Genomic DNA, 18844 nt, shown 5'->3' on the forward strand with positions numbered 1-18844 from the left:
TAAAAACAAATATTTTGATATATTACAGTCACCCCGATCCCACAAATACAAAAAATATTGAATACTTTTTTTAGATATATTAATCATTGTGTGGGTTGTTTGTGGAGCTTGATTGATGGGATATTTTAACCTTTCAGTCTACGCTCTGCCTTTGAACTATCAAAGTTGAAACTCTCTTACTGTCGTCTGTCTGTCTCTTTAATGTTTAAACCCCCCCCACCTCCCTCACTGCTGCGTTCTTGACCAATCACGTGGCTTTAACCGAAGACAGGACAAAAACAGTCGGCTGCCATTTTGTTGTTAGAAGAATGGGCTCGTTCGCGAACGACACATCACTCATTGAGGCAGCTCCGTGTCGACTTAGCATACTGGTACTGGGACGCTAAGTCACACAAATGCACACCTCGCTCGTGTTTTTCCATGATCTCCTTTTTCTGCTCGTCTGTTTTTTTCTTCTTTGGCTTAACACAAACCTGTGGCGGGGTCTTTTTCTGTCCCATAAAAGCATAATAATAATAAATTTAATTACTAAGCGCCTTTTAAAACTCTCAAGGACACTTTACAGTCACTGGATTTTTTTGTGCGGGTGAGCAGCAGCTGCTATTCGCGCCAGCTTTCACTCTACCCGGAAGTAACACAGCAGCAAAGTTATGAAAGGAAGAGGAAAAGAAAGAAAGAAAAACAGAAAAAGTACTCCACTCGATAGCAAACCACGTCTGCACTCAAAGGGGTTGTGGAAAACTAGTGCGCCAGCCACCATGGCGCTGTTCGACCGTGTGGTTTGGTGTTCATCCGCCGAAAACTAGTCCGCCAGCCACCATCGCGCTGTGATTTGGTTTGTCCGCCGAAAATTCGTTCGTAGGCCAAGATTATATTCTTGCGAATTTAATGTTCATAAAGCGAAAAGTTCCTGAGCTAAAGCGTTCGTAAGCCCAGGTATGACTGTATATTTGATATCTGCAGTGTGAAAGTAAAAATAAATAAGTAAAAAAATACATTTTAAGGAAAGGAGTGAGGGAAGTCTGGAACGAAAACAATATCAGAAAATAAAATAAAGCTCACTCTTTATGTTTTGTTATGTGTTCGTTTCTGTATCATAGCATTGACACCGTCAAAACAATACAAAGCAACAACCGAAAACTAGGACAAGTCTTGATTGATACCAACGATCACATGACGCCAGTGTTTACACTCGATCAACCATGTTGGTCTTCATATCCCGCCCACTTACCACAAAACCATTGGTCGTTGACACAAGTCTTGGTTTGTGAATGGATAACGTTTTCTGTCAATCTCACCAGCTGCTCCAAGTTGATCCCAGACGTCGCAGCTGGGCTCATATGGACATGAGCTGAAAAGTATGTTATCGTTGACTCATTCCGTTAATAGAAAATGTCGGAAAGAATGTTTGAACTATTGTTTTGTTGTTTATATACGAAGTGTCAATGTTTGTTGAAAGTTTACCTCTTAAAGCGAAGTAACAAGTTATTAGTCAAGTCGGTGAAAACGCTTCGCTTCAGGGAGCTTTGAATGGTTTCTCTTCGTGTCGTAGTATCGAAATATAGCGGACGGAATTCCTACTGACGCTCGTTTATTTTCTTGACGGGGTCAAATTTGTCGTCAAAGTTGAACAGAATCGTTGGAGATTAACCTCGTTAGCAAACGTTCTACATTGTATCGTTGCTCCTCAAGTGTCACCGTTTAAAGAGATGCATCATGTTAGTATAATATGAAAAAGGTTTGGGTTATCTTGGGGCGTTATATCACTTATTTCGACTGTATAATTCCTCGTTATACTCCCCCGTGTTTAACTTCCCCCTCTAAACTATGTTTCCAGAATATTGATAAGTCTAAACATATACCGTACATCAATTCGATGAAGTTCCTAATAGATTGACATCGTGGTTGTACTAAAAACTGAACTGAACCTTCTTAAAACTTCTATTAACTGCAGTATAACAGTGGTTAAGCGTCAGAGTCGAGAAGGCCCTTCTCTACTAACCTACATTAAATGTCCTAATACTATTTCCTCAGTAAAGTCATATTAATAATGTATTTCTTCATGTATTGTCTTGAATTTCAGCATTTCTCTTCCAATTAGATATTACCGTATGCGCTGCTGTGTCAATCTTATCTGTTTATGGCTTTCAAAATCAATAATTCTGACCTATGCAACGTCAACTGAACCAGCAATAGCACTGTTTCTTAATTACCGTATGTTCCGGTGTATCAGGGGCACCCCCAATGAATTGTGTATTTTCAAACATTTTCCATATACGAGGTGCACCGGACTATAAGGCGCACGCACCTTCACTGAATGAAAAGAATAAATCAAAATATAATATATAAAAGTTTTCCAAATATAAGACACGACACATAAGGCGCTACAGTAGAGGCTGAGGTTACGCACTCATTCTACAGGGGGAAAAGGAGTCGGTGGCTGCTAACAGTAGTTGCAAGACCTGTTGTGGCTCAATATTACTTCACATCTAAGGCACACCTGCATATAAGGCGCCGGATCATCTTTTGAAGATAATCAAGGCTTTTGGGTGCGCCTTATACACCGGAAAATACGGTACTTTTTACACTTATCCTGACAGGGCCATAACTCACAATGACCATTGTCATTTTTGCATCTGTTGATTGATGTGTCACTGCAGCGATCTGGATACATTAATACGTTTTAACAATTAGTATCTTTTTTGAGTATGATGTGTCAATTTAAAATATATTTTTAAAAATAAGGTTTTTGGAGGCCTCCAGATTATGTACGTGGTTCTATTGCATCTTGTCATATTGCCCATTTATATAATATTGACTGTCTAGAATTGTGACGTGATAGTAGTGGTAGTCAGACGTGTATTATGTCATCGAAATTACCAACTTTACGGTCAGCCTTTGCAATAGAGTTTGTCCAGTATGACACTACTTGTTTATTATTAAATTCAGTGACACATACTGCTCTTCTGGAACCAGTTTTATTTAGTCAATTCACAATTAAAATTGTGTCAACGACGGACTTAAGAGTTGTGTTATTTTTAAACATGGCCACAAGAACAACAGTAGATAAAGTAAGAAAAATAACAGAAGGGATACATCTGTGTGCGGTCAAAGTATTCTTTTTTTTGGTACTACATTGATTGTAATATTGTGATTCAGCAGACTGGACGTGACTCCAGGTCGGAGGAGTGGCGGGGCCATGGCTGCCGGGGCTACAGTCGCGGAGAGCCAGCTCCAGAGGATTATCCGAGATCTACATGGTACGCCATCAGCTTTTTGCTTGTGTGTGTGAATAGATCAGCATTGGAAAGTTGTTGCCTGACATGGTTTGCGACGGCAGATGATCAACAGGAGTCACACGGCTTTACCGTCACGTGCTCGACACGCTTGGATCCAGCTCATCTCACCTCATACGGCTAACAAAAGGCCAAAACCATCACTACTGGATGTGACTTAGAATCTGTTTAGAAAAGGGCCTAAATCTGTGTCCGCAGGCACACACACGTCCTTCCGATTTTTTGCGTGGGATACGAGGCAAGTAGGATTTGACATGATAGATTACAGTAGTGGTATAAATTATAAGAAACATTTACTGAATAGTTTGTAGCCAATTTAAAACGTAGCAGGTTTATAAATTTAGAACATGTTGCATTTCTCGAAGAACCGGTCACCAGCTGCCGCAGCTCACCCGCAGAAAAAATGTCCTGTGACTGTAAAGTGTCCTTGAGAGTTTTGAAAGGCGCTTATGAATGACATGTATTATTATTATTATTATTATTATTATTATTATTATTATTATTATTATAATTATTATTATTCTAAATAATAAATGAAATTGAATTGTAAATTTCTCCACTGCGAGACTAATAAAGGCACATCCATCCATTATTATTATTATTATTATTATTATTATTATTGTAAATAATAAATGGAATTGAATTGTAAATTTCTCCACTGCAAGACTAATAAAGGCAAATCCATCCATCCATTTATTATTATTATTATTATTATTATTATTATTATTATTATTATTATTATTATTATTAGATGTGCTATTAAGTGCTTGAATAATGGAAAGCCTTGTGACATATTTGACATTTTAGCTTTTTTGGGAGGAGGAATGAGAAATTTCAAACAATTCACTTTTTTATACCCACATCGAAAAACAATTCATCCACTAAAACTTATTGTTCTTTAGTGAATAACTATTTTCACATCACAATAAAAAAAATCGTGACTGATATTTTTTTCCGGATTTGTTGTAAGACTATTGATTTTTGATTTTTATGTTTAAAAATTAATGGAGAAGAATAAAGGTGTGTTTGTGTGTGTGTGTGTGTGTGTGTGTGTGTGTGTGTGTGTGTGTGTGTGTGTGTGTGTGTGTGTGTGTGTGTGTGTGTGTGTGTGTGTGTACATCCCCCACAATGACTACTAATAAAATACGGTTGCTGCAAATTCCTCTAATAGGCAGTGTTAATTAAAAGCAAAGCGCAGGTTTTATTCCTAAAATGTTTCTTTAATATCATCTTGTAATGAAGCACAGTTGGAGCATTAACACTCAGTGGCGCCTGAATACAACAAAAGGCGAAACTCCACTTTATGATTGAATTAACATGTATTGCACTTGAGAGTTAAATAAAAATTGTAGCTCTATAAAAGTTAAGGTATAAACAAGATTAAATGCAAATGTACTAAAAAGTTAAATAGAATGGATCTCTACTGAGGTGGCGATGAGCATGTACACCATGATATGTGCTGTATAAGTAATGAATCTTGCCACTGGTGTGATACACTTGTTCACCACCACACATAAAAAAATATAATATACATGTTTGTTCTGTTGTCTCTACAACAATAAATTATTATTTTTTTTGTTTGTGGGAATTGCAGAGTCTGTTGGAGAGATTGCAAAAGAGTACAAAGAAAACGGAGAGCCCATCACAGATGACAGTACGAGTTTACATAAATTCTCCTACAAACTGGAATACCTGCTGCAGGTGTGTGTCCAAATCCTGATCATAATCAAATATTGTGAAATAGTCTCCACGTAATTCCAAATTACTTAGACAGCTATGCCATTTTTTTTGTTTTTCAGTTTGACCAAAAGGAGAAGACAACATTTCTTGGGACAAAGAAAGATTACTGGGATTACTTCACCGATTGCCTAGCTAAAATTAAAGGTGCCAACGATGGCATTCGTTTTGTCAAATCCATTCCAGAGGTAGGAAGACTTTCACACAATTTGAGCCTTAAAGGGATTGCTTTGTAACTTTATTATTTTAAATCAGAAAGTATTAAAAATCAAAGGTGGCAACTTCTCCCGAGGAATGCTAGTTGACCGAATGTTGACATTTACATGGCAGAAATCACCAGACCAAAACAAATGAGTCAATGTACATCTATAAAAAAAATGGACCGCACGCGTATAGTGTTCAGTTATGAGGTATCGCATTATTTGAATTGGAGTTGAGCGAGAGGATGATAAATTTGTCATTCGTATCGCTGCTACTCTTACAATGTCACTGCACAGTAACTAAGACACGTATCAAACAACCATCACGGTAATCTGCAAAGGTTAAATCAAAACAACGGGAACTCCAACTGCTTGTCTTTTGAAGACATTTCACTTGTAACCTTTCCTCCATCCGATAGCTGAAGACATCGCTCGGGAAAGGCCGAGCGTTCATTCGTTACTCTCTCGTGCACCAGCGATTGGCCGACACTCTGCAGCAGTGCTTCATGAATCAGAGAGTCACCAGGTACAACTTCTAAATAAACGTCAACAATTTTGTACAGCAATGAAAGTGCCCTGCTTACAATAGAATAGCCTTTAGTAGCTGATATTGGATGGAAAACAAATCAGCTTTTATGCAAACATTCGCTGTAGCAAACAATAAAAAATAAAAAAAAATAAAAAATAAAAAATAAATAAATAAATAAATAAATAAATAAATAAATGCATGGACAAATAACTAAATAAATAAAAAACCTATGGTGTCCTGACTTTTGGTTATTTAATGGGAGTCTTAATCGACGCGGTTTAATCAATCAATACATAAATAAATACATAAATAAATGAGGAAAATGAACGAATAAATAAATAATTAAATAAATAAATAAACTTCAGTGTCCTGACTTTTGGTTACTTAATGGGAGTCTCAAACCATGGGGTTTAATAAAAGAATAAATAAATAAATAAAGTAAACAACAAACATATACATGAATGGATAAATGAATAAAATGGATAGATAAATAAAAAAAACTAGACTTTGGCTACTTAATAGGAGTCTCAATCAGAGTCAGAATCATCTCTATTGCCAAGTATGTAGAACACACAAGGAATTTGTCTCCAATGTGGCTTAAGAAATAAATAAACAAATACATGCATAAATAAATAAATGGACGGATTGATAGGCAGATGGATGGATAGATTAATAAAAAACTAATTTGAATGTTTAAAAAATGCGATAAAAAATCCACTCATCAGTAACAAATGTTTTGATCATGGAAAAAAAATTAAGGGCTGTCAAAAGGGTCTTTGTTTAATGCATTGGCCGTGTTTGTATTCATTTCTCTACCTCTCTGTCCCCACAGTGACTGGTACTACGTAAGAAGCCCGTTCATGAAGCCTCACCTCAGTGTCGATATCATCAATCACTTGTACGAACTCAACAACATTCACTTTGATGTCGCTTCCAGAGGTTACGACCTTGATGCCTCCTGGCCCACATTTGCAAGGTAAGGATTTAGCTAGGGACAAAATGGACGTCGAGTTGAGGCCATTAAGGTTTACTGAAAAGCAACTTTCAACAGGAGGGCACTGGGAGGTGCAAGCTCACCTGGACACACATGGAAACCACCCAGTCGCAGTTCCAGTGTTAACAGTCTGGCCAGCAGTTACTCCCAGGTAACTTTTCGGGAGTCAAGCATTCAGAAAAAAAACATAGTACTCATGGTCTCTTCTCGCAAACATCTAGCAAGCATCCGAGTTGCTCTCCAGCCCCGACTATGGTCACGGTCTGCTGAATGACCTAAACGACTCGCTGCCACCCTACAGCAAAGACGTTAGCATCATTGAAGACCTTCGTCTGGAGCTGGACCGCTCCGATCTTAGGCAGCAGGAGCTCCTGGATAAAATAAAGCTGATGAGTGCGGAGGCCGAGGAGCTCAGAGGGGTAGTGGTGGAGCTCCAGAAGCAGCTGGATATATCACTCACCGCGCAAGAGGAGCAACAGGGTTTGGAGGGGGAACTCAAGGGTCTGAGAGAGAGAGAGGAGAGCCTTTCCAGAGAACTGAAAAAACTCAAGAGTGAAGAAACTTCCATGGAGGCTGAACAGCGAGTCCTCCGGGAAAAGTTGGCGGCTACCGAGGCGAAGAATATTGAGCTACTGGCCAAGTTGGATGGAGTTCTGAGTGAGAAGGGCCAGCAGGCGGCCAGTTACTTTGATTCAGCGCAAAAGATACACGAACTGTTGGATGGTTTGAAAGAGGCAGAGAAGGCCAAGATGGAGGCAGTTTCTGAGGCCGAGAAGAAGAGGAGACGGGCAGAAAGGGCAGAGGAGGAACTGAAGGATAAAGAGGCTGCCGAAACAAAGCTCAAAGCGTGCCTCATGTCAGCCTCTGAGGACAAAAGCAGACTCCAGACCAGAGTAGAGGAACAGAATCATGCCCTAGAAGAGCTTCAGGGTGCCTTGATGCTGAAAGAAAAGGAGACCAGCAACTTACAGAGGCAGCTGCAGGACCTCCAAACCTCTCTGGAGGAGAAACATAAAGAGGCAGAGGAAGCGAAAAGGATGGCACAAGAGGACCAAGTGGAGCTACATAAAAACTTGGGTCGGCATAGGGAGACTTTAGAAGGAGAAATCGCTTCTTTAAAAGAACAATGTGAGATGAAGGAAACTGAGCGAAAACATCTCAAAGATCGCAACGAGAGCCTGAGCGCCGAATGGGATGTTCTGACCTCAAAGGTTGACACGCTGGAGAGTTGCGTTCGCGATCAGGAGTCAAATATAGAAGACTACAAGACACAATGTTCCAATCTAATGGAATTAAACGAGAAACTCCAGAACTCAGCTAAGAGACACGAAGATGTTACAAAGGAGTTAGGAGAAAACCGGACGGTTCTCGAAGGTGAATTAGCGACGCTTAGGGCTTCAGAAAAACATCTCAAGAAACAGCTGGATGACGCCAAGATGACTGTGGGTGAGAAAGAAAAGGGTTTGCGTGAGGAGAACCTAAAACTGGGGGAGAGTCTGCAGAGCGCAACCATGGCCGCCAAGATCTCGGATGTGACGTCTCAGCAGCTTAAGAAGGAGAACCAGAGTTTGAGAGAGGAGCAGGACACAGTGAAGGAATCTCTCTTTCGTATGCAGGCCGACTTGAAGAGCGTCCACGGGCAGATCGGCGAGCTGGAGAAGAGCTTGGGAGATTCGCATAAGCGCGAAGTCAGCCTTCAAGAGGAAAAACGAGCTATGAAGGCGCAGCTTGAGTGTCAAGAGAAGCACCATCGGGAGATCCTGTCCAGGGTGGCCATTCTGGAGGCTACAGAGAAGGAGCTGCAGTTGGCAAAGGCGAAGGCGGAAGCGGCTTGTGCGAAACAGACGGAAATGATTGAAGCGGTGACGTGTGAGAAGCAGGCGATTGAGAAGTGTCAACTGGAGAAGAACGCTGTCCAGGCTAAAGAGAACCAGGAAGTGGCCGTCAAGCTGAGCGTCATGGAGGGCCAGTTGGAGGTGAACATTAAAGAAGTTTCTAGGCTTCAGGCAGACATCCTCGACCTAAAGGTGAACTTACAGAGATCGGAAGAGGAGAAAGTGAAGTCCCAAGCGCAACTGGAGGTGACCGAGGCCCAAAGAAATGAGCTGCAGACTCTGACGGAGCACCTCAAAATCCAGGCTGAAGCCCTGAACCAGAAGCACGTCGCTGAGCTCCTCGAATGCAAGAAGAAAGAAGAAGCAATAACCGAGCAGCGCGACAGAGAGATGGCTGCCCACGCCGAGCTTTCCATATCTGCCACTGCCCTGCGAGAAGAAATCTCTGCCCTTAAAACCGACAACAACCGTCTAGCCCTGGAGAACACCGAAACCCTGGAAGGTTTGCACAGGGCCAACACTGAGATGGCCGAATTGGGAATGACCATCTGTAAGCTCGGCGCCGAGAAGGTGGAGGCCAGGAAGCACTGGGCCGACGACACCGCCGCCATCGAGGAACTAAGGCACGAGGTCGAGCGCCTGGAGGAGTGTGTGAGCCGGTTACAACTTGAGAATGACAGACTTGAAGGGGAGCTGAGCTGCAAAGAGGAGCTTCCGGAGGCTATCGCGAAACTTCAAGGGCAGCTGGAAAAGAGCAAGAACCAGCTGCAGAACCTTGAGGTCTCCAACCAAGAGGAGATGAAGTCCCTGAAGTTCCAGATGAGCTCGGAGAACATGAACCATCAAGTCCAGATGAAGGTGACTTGGTCCATCATTCACTTGGTTTTGACGCCGCGTTCATTCACTCCACTCACCTTTTAGAACGTGGAGAAGGAGCAAGTTGAGGTCAAACGGCAGCTTGAGGAGGAGAAGAAGAAGGTGTTCTGTTTGCAAGAGAGAGTGTCTGAACTTGAGGTTGGTGTTCTGTAGACATCACATAACATGTTGTAGTTTTGCCGCATCTCCATTACCTGGAGAGTTCAAATGTGGATGTGGGAATATACACTTGAAGTCAAAGGAAGCCCCGACAGACCCAATTACTGTTTGTGCGGTGTGAGATTCTGCTCTGAGTACAAAAATATGTACATAAATAAGTGACTGGATACACAAATAAATAATGAAATACAAAAATACATAACTAGATAAATAAATACAAAAATACAGAAATACAAAAAAGTGTACATTTGATAAACAATCAAACAGAAAAATAAAAAAAATGACAAACATAAACACAAATATAAGAAAAATATAATATAATAATAATAATTGCATCATAAATAAAGAGAAATAAATAAACAAACAAATCCATAAATAAATAAACAGACTAAATACATAAATAAGCCCAACAAAGAAACACAATAAATATACAACTGGATGACGAAAAAAAACTAAAATACATAGATAAATAAATACAAAATGCATGCATAAATCCAAAAAAGCATCAGTGATATGCATAAATAATCAAATGGAAAAAGAAAAAATGTCAAACAGATAAACAGAAATATACAAACAACATTTTAGACAAATACATCATTAAATAAATACATAAAGACTGATAAATAAACAAACAAATACCTAAATAGATAAATAAATACATACATACATGAATGAATAAATCAATCAATATATAATAAATCAATACAGTTGCTGTCTTCATCATCAATCCCGCTGGGAAATAATTGCAACACATTGTGTGCCTTGTTTAACATTCACTTGTAATACATTGAAATCTTTTGTCACGTGTACCAGTCAGGAGATGATCTTATTTTGATGGTAGCGCGGAAAATAGCTGAACCGAGGACAGTTGCGGTAAAAAGAATGTAATGAACAGATGTCTAAAATGGGCTTGAGGTAACCAATAATTGTTTTCAAGCGCCGTTTGTGCCTTCCCTGTCCTGCAATGGAACAATAAAATCACAAGTGTTTTTTTCTAGTAATAAGTACAGGAAAGCATATGAATGAGTAAATCCACCCACCTCAAAAAAACAGAATATGTTCTTTTTAAAAATACATTTCTTGTATTATTTCTAGACAAAAAGATACTTTTTCAACATATAAAGCTTCCTTCTGAACCGCATGATCCGAGCAAATTGTTCTCATGCCAATGTTCTTAACAGGCTGAGAATGAGAAGTACCTGCAGCTGAGCGGTGAGAAAGATGCTCACATCACCAAGACTGAAGCGACTGTTCGCGAGAACGATGGAGCGATCCAGGAGCTAAGAGACGCGCTAACCAGGTCCGTGCACGACGCTTGCTGATTTCTCTGCTGGTGAACAAATTCTTACACTGTTCTCCTTCCTCAGCGCCCAAAGCTCACACTTGGCTGCTCAAAACGAATGCGAGGAGCTGAAACGGACACTGGGCGCGACCCAACACGCCAAAGAAAACCAACACCTAAAGATGGCAGCCGAGATTGATGACCTCAACTGGACCAAAGTCAACCTGGAAGAGCGCCTCATAGAGCTTATAAGGTAACGCATCGTGTGATTCTGCAAATTTTCCTTCGAATACCAATGAACCGTGTCCTTTCCCCTTCAGGGACAAAGATGCCCTGTGGCAGAAGTCGGATGCGCTGGAGTTTGAGCAGAAACTGCGTGCGGAGGAGCGTTGGTGGTTGGCCGACCAAGACGCCACTCACTGCCTGGGCTGTCAAGGCCAGTTCACATGGTGGCTGCGCAGGCACCACTGCAGGTGTGCAGTCAGCATCCAAAATGGAATCTTTTTCAAGACACATCCACTGACATTTCTTGTATTTTTTTGTAGATTCTGCGGTCGCATCTTCTGTTACTACTGCAGCAACAACTACGTGATGGTCAAGAACAGCGGCAAGAAGGAGCGCTGCTGCACAGATTGTTACAGCCAGCACAGCACCTTGGCGGAACGCTTCACTGCCACCGAGCCAAGCCCGTCCGATCAGCAGCCTTCTCAAACGGGAGCCATAACTCATTCCACCCCCGAGACTGCCCCTTATAAAGCCACTCCCAGTGTCACAGGTATGAGGCCAGCTGGGGATGACCCAACATCATCCCAAGCCCAAGCGTGAGAATTCACTTGATGTGAATCAATCGTTTGTTTGTTCCTGGAGGATAATCAGTAATTCAAAAGTGAAAAAAAAATCAAATACCATAAATTCCTCTGGCTTCATGGGGAAAAAAAATCTAAATGCCATCGAGTGGTAGGGCAAAACATTGCCAGAGGTCTGACCAGCGCTTTATCCGCACCCCCTCCCGCAAGAAAAATCAAAACAAATTCGGGAATGGCGCTCCAAGTCTCACTTTTCAATTACAATACAATACAATACATATTGATTTATATAGCGCTTTAAACAACAGCTGAAGCTGCAACAAAGCACTTAACATGGACAGGTATCATATACAGGAAATAAAGCAGTCACAAAGTTAGTAGAAAGGACCAGGGAGTGAAACGAAGTGTGCAGAACTGTCGCGGCTTGGAATTGAAGCGGATTTACGTGGGACAGGAGATGTGAGACAATCTCGTTTCAGCATTTAGCTTTTAACTTACATGCACATTTCACCTTGGCGTCACTTATCCACTATTGAAAAGGACGCCTTGATCCTCTCCTCTTTCATGTAGAATCCCCGAATCAATTCGGGAATGGCAGCGAATGTGTTAAAAAAAATGACAGCTTATTTTTAGAAGTGCATTTTTCGGTCAATTTAAATGTGTTTCAAACGTATTTATTGGCTGGGTCACACTATTCAAAAAATTCTGCAGGCTTTATAATCCACATTTTTAAGATCATCATGACTTTGGGCTCACCGTACGGTAATTTGAGGTTGATTTCCCTTATGTAGTTATTTGATCTTTTTTTCGCCCTAATAACATCTTCAAATTCTCTCCCAGTTTCAGACCCGAGCCACAAGCCTGATGACGGCACTTTTGATATCATCACAGAAGAGGAGGTAAACGGCGTGTACGACAGCGACACCAATTCACAGACCACGGGCGGCTCCTTTGAGGGAGAACAGCATGAGCGAAGGCCACCCGGCTCCTTAGACATGTAAGTATATCAGAGACGTGTTTCCAAACTTAATTTGTTTTGCTTGCAATGGAATATTTGGAAATACATAAGTTCCCCGTTGCTTTAGATACAACACCAATTGCTTGCTGCTGTGAGCACCCTGCTGTTATTTTTATTGGGGGGAAAAAATACAAGCAGCGTTCCACTGCCTGAAGGAAAATACAGTGATACCTCGGTTTACGAACCCCTTGGCTTATGAAGTTTTCAATTTATGAACGTTAAATTAATGAAAATTTTACCTGGGCATACGAACTTTTTTACGAGATACACATGGAGTTGCCTGAATGAGGGATGTGTCGTACGCAAACGAACCCATTCTTCTAACAACAAAATGGCAGCCGATTGTTTTTGTCCTCTATAACCCACCCCCAGTCTTTGGTTAAAGCCACGTGATTGGTCAAGAATGCAGCAGTGAGGGGGGTGGGGTTTGCAGATAGAGACAGAGTGAAAATGTTCTCCAAAAAGAAAATGGCTGCCGACTTTTTTCGTCCTCTATTTCCCGCCCCCAGTCTTCAGTTAAAGCCACGTGATTGGTCAAAACGCAGCAGTGATGGGAGGTACTTTAAACATTAAAGAGACAGGCAGACGACAGTGAGAGGGTTTCAACTTTGATAGTTCAAAAGCGGAGTGTAGACTGCAAGGTTAAAATATCCCATCAATGAGGCTCCACAAACAACCCGCACAAGCCATCTGTACACTTGATGCAAAAAGCTATCAACCCAGCTAGACAGAACACAATTGATGAGGAACTCGATAAAATTATCTCAGAGAAAACACCTACATGGTGAAAGAAGAAGGTTACGTTCCTCATCAAGTGTTTAATGCTGAGGAAACCGGTCACTCCATTCCATCAAGCCATCAACGACCATCACAAAGGTAAATAAACAACCTTATTATACAGTAGTTTATTTCTTTAATTAGAAAACCATAGCACATTTATTATACATAAAATAAGGTATATTTCGTGTAGTTTTAAGGCTTAGAAAATTAGAAAATAGAAAATTATGTTTTATGGGGACCTGGAAACGGATTATTCTCATTTCAATGGTTTCCTATGGGAAATTAATTTTTGGGATACACGCTTTTCGCTTTACAGACTCTGTCTGGGAACCAATTAAGTTCGTAAGCCAAGGTATCACTGTATAATTCTTAAACCTTTGGCTTCACCAGCCCCAAATAACAGTGATTCACAATCATGTAAGTAGTTGGTGGCATAGATACAACAAAAATGTGTTATTAACTCATTCGCTGCCATTGCCGAGTTAATTCGGGAATTGAAAAGTGCGACGTGGAGCGCCAGTCCCAAATTTGTTCGCGTTCAGTTTTTTCTTGAACGGGTGTCGAAAAAGCGCTGGTCAGACCACTGGCAATATTTTTTTCCCTTCCATGAGGGGCAGCATTTGCTTTTTGTCCATGTTAGCGCTTTGTTACAGCTTCAGCTATTGTTAAAGTCCTATATAAATCAATACCTACGGGATGTACTGTATTGTATTTTGTACAGCCGCCCCCATTTCAAGCTCAGATAACTCGTGACCCATATAACTTCAGAATTAACTCTTTTTTTTCTGATGAAAGAAGAGCGTCTGAGGTTTCGTACGCTTCATTGAATGTTTATGTAATCCTAAAACTCAATATTCTGTGGGTCCTGCAATTTGAGTGAAAATGACAAAAACCCTGGCACTGGAGTGGACACACATTTGCACATCGTCTGGCAGTGAGTGAGTTAATTAATACATTTTCTCACGAATGGAATGAAATTTGACAAGTTCCCTTGGTTTTGTAAAATTCATGCTGACATGAGGTAGAGCATCCGGCTCCTGCGCAAATACTTAGTCCTCTTCCTGTGGGTTTCACATGTTCCTTCGAGAACAGTCCGCCCTAATGTTGGGAATAATATAGCTCTTCCGAGTAAATGTGTGGAAGTCACGCGGGTTCATTTTTGAACTTCGTAATGGGTCAAAATATTCTTGACGTGCTCTTCAAGGAGCTTTCAACTGCATATCACTGTATTTATCGGTGGCCCCCCGATGGTTACATGTAATGACAACTTTGTCATCTCCATGGCGACAGGGCATATATTATTGGCTGCTAAGATTTTGTCTGAAAGCCCCAGAAAAAAAGGCTCCGATAGATAAAATGCGTGATCTTGGCTTAAGATTGCCAGGGACTTGTGGCTAGCATCCAGGTGCATAAGTCATTATCCTGAAGGGTTTCGCCAAGTCATCTTCACAGATGGCTGTCCCTCTTACTCCTTAGCGTCGGAAATGGTTCCGTCTCGCGGATAGAAATCTCACATTGTTTCCCTTTTGCGTGTGATGAATTTTGCAGAGGTGTGGGAGAGTTAACCCCGGACGAACCGGAAGAGAATGTCGCCACCGTGCAAGATTCGGAAATAAACCTTCTAAAGTCGGGAGAACTCACGTGGGTGTTGACTTTACCAGACTCCGCGTGTGCGACTGACAGAATCCTTTTCGATGAAAATGTCCGTCTCGCTGCAGGATGGCCGTCCCGCTCACCATCGAGGAGATTTCCCAGTTTGGCGACGGCTCGCGGGAACTCTTCATCAAGTCCAGCTGCTACAGCGTGGTGACCGTTCCTGTGGCTGACTCAGGGCAAACCATTAGCTGGATTTTTTCATCAGAACCTAAAAGCATCTCCTTCAGTGTGGTTTACCAGGAATGTGCTGAAGCTCACTTGGAACAATCAAAGGTAGATAGGTTAATCTCTATATTTGCCAGACCGGTATTGCATCGTAATTATCAAAACATCTCGACAAAAACATTTTTAGGAGATACCCGAGTATAAATTCCACAGCAAAATATCTTACATGTCAACTTTCCTTTGAGGCAGAGCTTTGCCACCATCTTGTGGTCTCTCATGGTATTACACAAAGAAGAAGCAGATGTGGATGTGCGCCAATAAGCTTTTCAGTGACTAGCTAGGGGCTGTTGCACAGAAAAAAATGGCAATTTAACGACACGATTATTGCTCTGATTCTAGTTTTAAGGACTGTATTTTCCAGAGTATAAGGCACACAGGAGTATCAGTACCAATCAATCAGTACCAATGAATGGTGTATTTTCAAACTTTTTCCATATATAAGGCGCATCAGAGTTTAAGGCGCATCTTCAATGAATAAAAAAAGTTCTTCAAAAATAATATATAAATAAATAAAAGTTTTCCAACTATAAGGCAAACCACATTATAAGGCGCTACAGTACAGGCTGGGGTTACGCACTACTTCTTTTACAGGGGGAAATCGAGTCTTGGCTACTGTTGCGAGACCTGTTGTTGCTCAATATTACTTCAATATAAGGCGCATCTACGTATAATGCGCAGCCAGCTTTTGAAATAAATGAAGGCTTTTGGGTGCGCCTTTCACACCGGAAAATACAGTCGTTTTCCACTGCTTATAAATAACCTCAATCAAGCCCACTAGAAATCGTAATGGTACTGTACTAAACCTTTCAACGGTTATGATTCAGCTCTTGCGTCCCGGTGTACCTAATGTTCTAGCAGAGGAGTGTGCTCTCACACTTCACAGGATATGAACCCCCACCTTCACCACTGGTTCCCGATCCACCCCTCCCAGAGATTTTGGAACCCGTGAAGTACGTGCATGATAGAGACATTAAAAATCCATAACCACCTACATTATTGAATTGTCTTAACAATCCATTTTCAGAGGCGCTTGTCCTTATTAGGAGTACACCCTACACTGGTTGTCAACCCATTCATATTCATACCCATGGACAAAGTCTTAGGTGAATGAGCGTAACATGGATGTTTTTGGGATATAGGACCGAAATTCGGATCATTCATTCATTGTAAGGCAAACAAGTAACAAAAATAACAATTCTGACCAAACCCCTTAACTGATTCACTGCCAGACGATGTGCAAAAATGTGTCCACTCCAGTGCCAGGGTTTTTGGCGTTTTCACTCAAATTGCAGGACCTACAGAATATTGAGTTTTAGGACTACAGTACATAGACATTCTATCCAGCGTTAGAAACCTCAGACTCTCTTCTTTCATCAGAAAAAAAGAGTTAATTCCTAAGTTATATGGGTGTGGAGTTATCTAAGCTTGAAATGGGGGCGGCTGTACAAAATACAGTAAAGTCTCGTTATATCGATATTCAAGGGAGTCCGAAAAAATATCGATATAACCGGGACTATCGATATATCCGACCCTGTTTGCATGTAATTTTCTCCGTGCGTGCATAGAAATAGTATCGATATAACCGGGACTGTCGATATATCCGATATCGATATAACGAGACTTTACTGTACAATACAATTGTTATTGTTATTATATTAATTTATATAGCACTCAAACAACAGCTGAAGCTGTAACAAAGTGCTAACTTGGACAAAAGGCAAATGCTGGCCCCTCGTGGAAGGTTAAAAAAACATTGCGAGAGGTCTGAGTAGCACTTTATCGTCACCCCCCGCGAGAAAAACCAAAACTCGAACTAATTCGGGAATGGCGCTCCACGTCACATTTTTCAATTCCCGAATAAATACGGGACTGGCGGCGAATGAGTTAACCATCAACCCACAGTATCCCGAAATCTAAACTGAACAGCACACACAGTCAGATTTCATTGTCACCCATACAGACTGTAATCAGAACACTTTGATATTGCTGTTTGGCTTTTTTTTTTTTTTTGGGGGGGGGGGGGGGTATTTATTTATTTATTAAATTTGAGGCAAAATTTTTTATTCGTCTCTTTCCAAGGTCCTCATTCCACTGACACGCTGCAATTCCCATAAAGAGAATATCCAGGGACAGCTGAAAGTGCGTTGCCCGGGAACTTACGCGCTCATCTTCGACAATTCTTTTTCACGGTAGGCGCGTGCGTGTTGACCCGGCAAGTGATTCATCTTTTTCGAGTGAGTTTGAAGCTAATGAATGAGCTATTTTCTTAAAACGACACTCAGTGTGATCTCATACTATTGTTTATCCACTTGCCGACCTTCATTTACTGGGATGGCATCCGCTTAAACGCAAACATTCTCACTCCCGCAGGTTTATCTCCAAGAAAGTCTTCTATCATCTGACCATGGAAAAGCCCATCATCTACGATGGGAGCGACTTCCCCTGAAGCTTTAGCATCACATGGACCTCACTTAAGTATTGCCATGGAAACCGAAGGGAGATTAAAGGGGGGGGGGGGGGGAATCAGCATGCATGACACATTTTTTTCATGTGGGATTGGGGTGTGTGTGATGACTTTCTACGTGAACCAAATAGTCACCAAGTAACAGTTTTACCATTGAGCAATGTTTAAATGTAGACTTTAATTGATTTAATTTGAGTTTTTTTTTACAATTTAGGAAGAAGTAACACTATCAAAAAGGAAATCTGGCAAGTATTTCTCTGTAAAACAAGTAGCAAATAAAGACAGTGTGTTTTTGTTTGTTTTAAATATCGTTAAAAAAAACGAATAGTCACTGTTGTGCAGTCTTCCAATGAAAACACCCTAAAGACATAAAAAAAAACTTTGCGTCTCAACGCTATCGATGAGAAGGTTTCTTCAGAAGAAACCTTCTTATCGATGGACCACTCCTGAGAGCTTACACAGACGCATCTCAACGCTATTTGCACAATGCGCACTTCTCAGGAGTTTTAGCATTTGTTGTCATTTATATATATATTTTTTTTTGTTCAAGACAGCAAAAAAATAAAATGTCCACTGCTATCCTAAAATGAAACCAGATGATTCTACGTGTTGCGGTATATTGCCGCCTCTGTAGCTTCCAAGTGCCTGTTGACTCTCATAGCGTGTGATAAGGGGTTGCGCCTTCAAGCAATGTTGTGTATTTTTGTATGTTGAGTTTCATTCTCTAAGCGCGTTTGACATATTTCAATAGCCTTTTTGTGTCTCTCGTTACATGAATGTTGTGCCCGTTTTGTACTTGGAGAAGGAAAAAAAACTATTGGGTTACATTAGAATACTGTTCTTGTTAAAAAGCAAGGGCTTATACTCATAACGATGTCATCTATTTTTGATGGATTCAAATTTGTATGCAAAGCTATTTTTCGCCACAGAGCTGCACTTGTTAAAAAAATATAAAACATTTTAATGGGATGATCCACGTCTTGATGT

At 40.9% G+C, this 18844-nt stretch overlaps 1 protein-coding gene across 3 annotated transcripts; it reads left to right on the top strand.

Annotated features, from left to right (window-relative positions):
* The first annotated feature begins 1302 nt into the window (after positions 1–1302).
* fyco1a (FYVE and coiled-coil domain autophagy adaptor 1a) lies at positions 1303–18826 on the top strand. Of its 3 annotated transcripts, none has more exons than XM_089000652.1 (18): positions 1303–1358; positions 3163–3260; positions 4891–4997; positions 5096–5221; positions 5653–5759; positions 6595–6738; positions 6814–6907; positions 6978–9449; positions 9513–9605; positions 10808–10926; positions 10994–11161; positions 11229–11381; positions 11454–11683; positions 12555–12711; positions 15061–15153; positions 15231–15441; positions 17473–17582; positions 17764–18826. In XM_089000652.1, the coding sequence occupies exons 2-18, from the start codon at positions 3200–3202 to the stop codon at positions 17837–17839; spliced, it is 4521 nt and encodes a 1506-aa protein (XP_088856778.1). In that variant the 5' UTR covers positions 1303–1358; positions 3163–3199; the 3' UTR covers positions 17840–18826. The 3 variants fall into 3 exon arrangements, with proteins under 3 accessions (XP_088856778.1, XP_088856779.1, XP_088856780.1); XM_089000653.1 differs by having other exon boundaries at positions 1312–1358; positions 3160–3260; XM_089000654.1 differs by lacking the exon at positions 1303–1358 and adding an exon at positions 2455–2575.
* Positions 18827–18844: the final 18 nt, after the last annotated feature.

Source organism: Hippocampus bargibanti, linkage group LG07, assembly GCF_051943395.1.
Source record: "Hippocampus bargibanti isolate YZ-2025 linkage group LG07, ASM5194339v1, whole genome shotgun sequence".
NCBI lineage: Eukaryota > Metazoa > Chordata > Actinopteri > Syngnathiformes > Syngnathidae > Hippocampus > Hippocampus bargibanti.